At 45.3% G+C, this 7,500-nt stretch overlaps 1 protein-coding gene across 1 annotated transcript in view; it reads left to right on the top strand.

The window, feature by feature from the left end:
- Window positions 1-7,500, top strand: part of cdon (cell adhesion associated, oncogene regulated) — a 58,861-nt gene that overhangs the window by 41,043 nt on the left and 10,318 nt on the right. The window contains exons 10-14 of the mRNA XM_063205261.1: window positions 501-675; window positions 1,067-1,156; window positions 3,180-3,386; window positions 4,367-4,548; window positions 6,412-6,517. Coding sequence (XP_063061331.1) covers window positions 501-675; window positions 1,067-1,156; window positions 3,180-3,386; window positions 4,367-4,548; window positions 6,412-6,517 — 760 coding nt within the window. The remainder of the gene's footprint in view (window positions 1-500; window positions 676-1,066; window positions 1,157-3,179; window positions 3,387-4,366; window positions 4,549-6,411; window positions 6,518-7,500) is intronic.

Here is a 7,500-nt window from a genome sequence, read left to right as displayed (position 1 = left end):
AAGTGAGCAGTAGGCTATAGGCGGCTGAGGCTGCTATGACCTGCGTTATCTCTGTGACCCACATAGTATGTGTGCTAGATGTGTAGGCTTGAGTCCACACCCCCTCTGTGTGTGTTTTTTTTCTATGTATGGAATGGCAGTCTGTTACTCTGAGCGCCTGGTAGGTACGCTACGCTTATCTACTACCACTGTTTGCAGTAGGGGTGGTCCAGTCCAGTCACACTGAGACGGTAGTAAAAAAGTGTGTGTGTGTGTGTGTGTGTGTGTGTGTGTGTGCGTGCGTGCGTGCGTGCGCGTGCGTGCGTGCGTGCGTGCGTGCGTGCGTGCGTGCGTGCGTGCGTGCGTGCGCATGCCTGTGTGCGTGCGCGCGTGTGTCTGTGTGTGTCTGTGTGTGTGCGTGTGCGTGTGTGTGTGCGTGCGTGCGTGTGCGTGTGCGTGTGTGTCTGTGTGTGTCTGTGTGTGTCTGTGTGTGTGTGTATGCGGATCAATGTTGTTTGCAGATTAACGAGATGGGAAACGTGCTGGACAGCTGGCACACCATCCGCGTGCCGGGCAGCGAGAACACGCTGCGTCTGAACGACCTGGACGCCTCCAGCCTGTACGAGGTGCTCATGGTGGCACGCAGCGCCGCGGGGGAGGGACAACCCGCCATGCTCACCTTCCGCACCGGCAAGGGTAAGCACGCACAGACACGCACACACACATATTGTACATCAACAAGGACAGGTTATTGCACGGGCCTACCGGGCTCAGGCCCAGGGGCCTAAGAGCCAAGGGGGCCATAAAGCCCAAGCCTCTGTGTTACAAAAATGATTGGCATTGGCGTAATTTTAGGTGTGGATGGTGGGAACATGTCCATACCACTTTTGAGAAAAACCTAGCTTTGTCCCCATCACTTTTTTCATAGATATAATGCAAAAATATAATGCATACCTGGACAATTTGCCATTGTGATGTCCCCACCACTTTCCAAGCCAAGCCTACACGTTTGTGATAATGATTGAACTAGATTGTTTGTTGATGGTTACTTAACCATTCATTTACTTATATTTATTCTGACCCACAGAGAAAAGCACTTCCTCCACCAAGAACCAATCCAAATCCGAAGTCATTCCTGTACCCTTGCCTCCCCAGTACCTTCCAAAAGAACCCAGAGGTAAGACAAGATGTTGTGAACCATATACTATTGACCCATCCCACTATACTAGGATCTTTTAAAAATGTAATATGTTTGGGGCTTTTTATGCCTTTATTATGACAGGACAGTAACAGAGAGACAGGAAATGAGCGGAGAGAGAGAGACGGGGAAGGCTTGGCAAATGACCTCGGGCAAAGAATATACATCTCTAACAAGAGGCGACACTCAGGTCTTTTATGGGAAACAGTCAATAGGAAAGACCACGGATCTAATGCTAAAGTTAGCACAATATGGCTAGCTACTTTGCCAACTTCAGCCTTTTAGATAATTAAGTTCTGCACTGATCGTGCTGAAAAAACACATGAGATGGCGTAAGCGTTCATAACTGAAGAATTTCCGATAGTTATATCGATGTAGTTTTACTATATTATGTAGAAATCCTGTACCACATTCCCAATACATTCCAATGTAATTTGTCCGATATTCATTCCAGAATGGCGGCCGCGGCCGAAATTCATGGGGCCGAATGTTGCAATGGACGTTGTTTTGAGTGTCGCTACTTGTTAGCTCCACCTTCTTTGCCTCGGGCCAATCAATAAGGCCACTCCTTCCTCTGACTTGGTGAACAGCAGGGCCAGCTTGTCTTTGCCCTGAACACCTGTTTGAAGTCCTTGCTTTTTGTTGTCATTTGACAGAGAGATACTAGCGAGATAGAGAGAGATACTAACCAGCTTTGTGAAGTGGACTTGGTCGTGTCAAAGAAAGTATGGGTGGCCCCCTAGGATATCTGCTCAGGGCTTGTGAGGTTGCTCTGTTTAGTTTTGTATTGCCCGATACCCTTCTGTAAAACAAAAGCTGATGTTGTAAAATCATGTAAACATTATCTCGGGTGGGTTTGCTTTATCGTTATTTACAACTGTTTGCATAGATGAAATATTTTTCTCATTGTTTCAAATGAGCAAGAACCCACAATGCAAAGCCACATAGCCTACAAACATTTCAGGTGTTTAGCTAAATTGATAAGCTGTGCACGTAGTAGTTATTGTTTAAACTGAGTTGTCATTCATGCCTTTCATCTTTGGCGGTTCACTGTTAGAAGTCAGTGGTTAGCTAGGAATTGCAATTGACCTTTGCCTAGCCGTGGTTGGTTAGCTGTAACAATCTGCCTGATCACCGAGTGACAACAAAATGACCATGCGTAATCCGTAAAGAGTTGAAAATGCCTGTTAGACTTAAGGTGAAAGCCTATTCCAAATAAAGGTCCTAGATAAAAGAAAGGACAGGAGAGTGTTCATAGCTATGGACGAAGCAGTGTTTACATCTTAAAGGGCTAAGAGATGTTTTAAAATGTGTGGAACGAGAGGGAGAAGGAGGGAGATAACCACACAGGCACTTACTGTTGGCAAAACATTGTTCATTCGTCTTTTAATACTCCTTACAAGGTAAATGCTGCTGTAGAAAGCCTGTAGCCTTATGCATGTGAATGATTTGTGTGTGTTGGGTGCATGCGTGTGTGCGTGCGTGCGTTCAAACAGTAGAATTTTGTTGTGTGTGTGGTGTGTGTGTGTGTGTGTGTGTGTGTGTGTGTGTGTGTGTGTGTGTGTGTGTGTGTGTGTGTGTGTGTGTGTGTGTGTGTGTGTGTGTGTGTGTGTGTGTGTGTGCCTGTGTATGTGCCTGTGTGTGCCTGTATTCACATGCATGTGTGTGAGTGTGAATAATAATGAGTTAACAGCAGTGTCTCTAACCCTCGTCTCTCTCCCCTTTCACTCTCTCCTTGCCTCTCTGTGTGCCTAAGAGCTCTCTCAGTAAGTACACATTCTGTGCTCTACGTCCATGGCAACTTATCTGTTGTATGTGTGTATGTGTGGGTCTTGTGTTATCTCCCTGCTCTTCTCATCTGGCCCGGAAGATATGGGTATAATCTCCAAAATTGCAGTCTCCCTTTTGTCCATAATGTGAATTTAATTTGCGTTTAAATTGTGTTTTATCCACGCCTTCTATCATACTAATGTTGTTTGTTTGTTTGTTTGTCTTCCTGCAGATGTCCCCGAGGCGCCTGATAGGCCCACTATCTCCATGGCTACCGAGAGTTCCGTGTACGTCACGTGGATCCCTCGGGCCAATGGCGGCTCTCCGATCACGGCGTTCCGCGTGGAGTACCGCAAGCAGGGAGTGCGAGAGTGGATGATCGCCGCCGATAACATCTCGCCACTCAAACTGTCTGTGGAGGTTCGGAACTTAGAACCTGGTGAGTCAAACAGATTGTCAATAATCTGGCCAGTGAGGGCAGCTGTCCCAATTGCTCTAAAGTTGTAGCCAACCAAAATCTCTAAAAATAACTTTTCTGTTAACTTTCTTGTCATGTATGTGTCTGTCAAACTGTTGTTTTAGCTCAAGTGTCAAAATCAGTGACAAAGTGGAACATGTTCTGTAGGTTTAGCCAAGTAAATCATTTGTTGGAGTTGAAGTAATGTAGATTGTATGCTAGTTCATACAAGTAACATAGGGCCCTTCACAGTACTGTATGTTGCATAAATTAAGATGTATATGCATGCCATGCATCACTGATTGAACTGAGACAATTCTCTCCAACGTTCCAGCTTTAAAAAATTATAAAGGTCTGCACACATGCCAAAACTTACACACTTGTCAAAACACATGTTTTATTTAGGTTACCACCCAAACCCAAGTGACGTTACGTTATTCGTCATCGGATGTTAAAACTCTCCTTCTGTCCACTCCTCTCCAGGTTCCATGTACTGGTTCAGAGTGTTTCCAATGAATATGTATTGGGTAGAGGCCTTAGGTTGCCACCCAAACCCCAGTGACATTCAGTCATCAGAGTCATCAGACTTAAGACGTTACGTTATTCATCATCAGATGTTAAAAATCTCCCTGATTCTCTGTAACTTGCAGTAGCCTTGTGTTAAGTGTAATGTTACAACTTGTAGTTGATCATTAAATTGTCATTTACCGTTCATTCATTTTTATCTCCTCATGTCTCTCATGCCATTCATGTGCCCTCAGCTAACAATACTTCTGTTCAAAGACAACCACCTTTTTCCGTCGTCGGTAAGAGAATAAGTGGGAAAAAGTAACTCTTTACACCATTCTTCTTCAGGTTCCACCTGGAAATAAACTACTAAAAATATTACACAGTGCACCTTTAAGACATTACGTCATTTGTCATCAGATGTTAAAAGTCTCCCTTTTTCCATTCTTCTTCAGGTTCCACCTATCGCTTCAAGGTGTATGCCATGAACATGTATGGGGAGAGCCCCCACAGCGCCACCTCCAGGCCCTACCAGGTGTCTCCAGCCAACCCCTCCATCTCCAACCGGCCCGTCAACGGACCTCACATCTCCACCACCGACGCTGTCAGTGACACGCAGATCATGCTGCGCTGGACTGTGAGTACTGCATGCACGACCATATTCCCCGCTTACCTAGCCAGGCCACGCCTTCCTAGTGACACAACACCTTCGCTGTTGCTAATCAGGCTTCGCTCTTCGCTGTCTAATCAGGCCAAGAGCAATGTAAATATAATTTCTGATCTCCCGAAAAAACGGGAACTCCAGTAGCAAATCTAGGGAGGCGGGTCAACCATGCCATTTGGGAAAAGTTAATTATTATGGTCTTGGTCAGACCAAGTCTGGAAGAGATTTGAAAGTCGATGACAATCAGGCTACCGCTTACCAGCCTAGCCACCTTAGACGACACTTATGGCAGCAAATGTAAACATGTGAATGACGGGAACATCTAGTAACAATCCAAGCATTGTCCACAGACGTGATGGCAAGTCGTATTTGTTGTGATTTCGTATTTGGTTGTAGCACTTTCCTTTTTGCATGCAGAGCCGTTTGAAAAAAAAAAAAACAGCTTTCCATCCACTCCAACCGACAACAGCTTTGTAGACCTTTCATCATTTTGATGTGGGTCGAGCATGGCTCACCTCACCCCAGGTGTCTTTTGTGTATCCTCAATAGACTTGTAACGCACATTATTCTGTCAGAAATAACTTAATATGTACCATAGAGCAACACCACTACGCCAGAATATTTAGTATCACAATATGACCTGTATTGTATTCCTGTATGACTGTAGCCCCTTAATACATGCAGTACCTCCAGTGGCACGCTATAATAGACATTGCAAAGTTTATTACCATAGTACTACAATACTATGACTTAACACAGGGCTTTTAGTAATGCACTACGACTTAGTCATTGCCATTCTGGTAACAGTTAATTTATAACGCTGTGTCTTAACAGGTTAGTAATACATTACAACCTGGTTATTATCACTCTGGTAACAACTAACTTATAAAAGGGGCCATGTTTAAAGTTATTAAAGGGTCCTCATGTCGACGGGCCCCTCTGGAGCTGGAAGGGGAAGTGGAGTGAGATCACTCTTGTGTTTTGTCTGCATTGGCTGCGAGTTCCTGGTGTTTTACAAGCGGTCTACATACCTAGTCTGGAAATGACCATCCACTGATCTGCTCACACATGTAGAGGGCGGGGGAGGGTGGGGGGGTTGGTGGGGGGGGGGGAGAGAGAGAGAGAGAGAGAGAGAGAGAGAGAGAGAGTAAAGGGGGATGGGAGAGAGACAGGAAAGAAAGAAAGAAAGAAAAAAAAGAAAGAAAAAAGACAGAAAGTCTTCCGATAAGAGCGGAGTTGTTTTCATAAGCTGGTGGGAAGGCCCATGCAGGTCTGAAGAAGAAACGAAGTGAAGGGAAAGGTTATTTTAAGAACAAGTGTGAGAGAGGAGACTGACTGACTGACCGGGCACGGTATTCAGCGATGAGGGGGAGAAAGGGAAAAAAAATAAATTTTTTGAGTTTGTTGGTTCTTGAGTCGAGTTCCACTTTTTTCCCCCGTCTGGCCTGTCTGCACTTGCAGCGAGCCAACCTCAAGTTCTTGAAGCCTCCGTGTCATCTTAACCTCGCCGAGGTCACTGACTCTCTCTCGCAAAGCGGAGTCCCGCAGCGGACAGAGATCATTTATTCCATCGTTTCCTATTGCCCTGCTATGCTACACATGGTATCCACTCCCCTACTACGCTTTCAACTGTGGAGTTCGCTGTCTGTCGAGTCTACTCTACACCATTTCCTGTAATAACAGCAAACACAGCTCAGCGTGACGCCATGAAATTCAACAATACACCCCAAAAAAAGCCTGTCTCGGGACATGTACGATCATTTCTCTATGCTATTGTTTGTTTTTGTTCTTCACTTCCTTCTGTGTTTATTTTATCCCCCCCCCTCTTCTCTGTAGTACACACCATCCAGTAACAACAACACACCCATTCAAGGCTTTTATATCTACTACCGGCCCACGGACAGCGACAATGACAGCGACTACAAGAGAGATGTGGTGGAAGGTGAGTGGCTTTGCCACACGGCCACTATTGCAGTTGATATTTTCTGTGGATATATAAAGTTGTATAAAGTGGAACTAGAAGTACTCTTACTGTAATTACAACACTAGTAGTATGATATTACATTTACATCAACTTTGTAATATCATACCTCTAGCATTGTAATTACATCTGTAAGAGTAATTTCTACTTAATGCATCTCTGTATACTACTATTCAAGCGTGTATTTGTATTTGTGTGCCAGGCACACAGTGCCTGTGTGCATACAAGTGGGAGTGAGTGTGTCTTTGTTACTGAGTTTGAAACACTGCAGCTATTGCTGGCTAAATTGCCTGTGTCGTGTAGGAATATACTACGCAAGCATGTATTTGTGTATGAGTGTGTGCACTCGTGTGTGCACATTTGTAAGTATGTGTGTTGGTGTGTACACGTGCATGTATGTGTGTGTATGTGAGTGGGCTTGTGTTTGTGCGTTGATATTTTTCCTGTGTGTGCTGGATGTGTTTCCGCACATTTGTGTCAGTATATAGTGTACATATGCATGTGAGAGTTGGGTTTCCATGTGTATGTGTTTCGTGCGCCCATGTATGAGTGTGTTTGAGTGTGTAGATGTGCTTGTGGGTATATATGCGTTTCCGTGTGTATGTGTTTTTGTGCCCATGTGTGTATGTGTGTTCGCATATGTATATGTGTGTGTGCGTACTACACATGTGTGTGTATGTGTGTTCGCATGTGTATATGTGTGTGTGCGTAGTGCATACATATATGTATATCTATGTGTGCGTACTACACATATGTGTGTGTGTGTTGTGTGTGCGTGCATATGCATGCCCCGTAATGGATACGCGGTGCGGTGGCTACCGGGGGGTTGGGGGTTGGGGGCAGGTTGGAGGGCGGGGCTGTGCTGTGCTGGGGCAGGTCAGCAGCGCTGATGGATGGGCCGTGAGTGCGGGGCCGCGCTGGACTGAGGTAATGAGGCAGGAGAA

Source organism: Engraulis encrasicolus, chromosome 8 (assembly GCF_034702125.1).
Source record: "Engraulis encrasicolus isolate BLACKSEA-1 chromosome 8, IST_EnEncr_1.0, whole genome shotgun sequence".
Lineage (NCBI taxonomy): Eukaryota > Metazoa > Chordata > Actinopteri > Clupeiformes > Engraulidae > Engraulis > Engraulis encrasicolus.
Note: the sequence above shows the minus strand (reverse complement) of the source record. Positions and strands in the feature narration are given on the sequence as shown.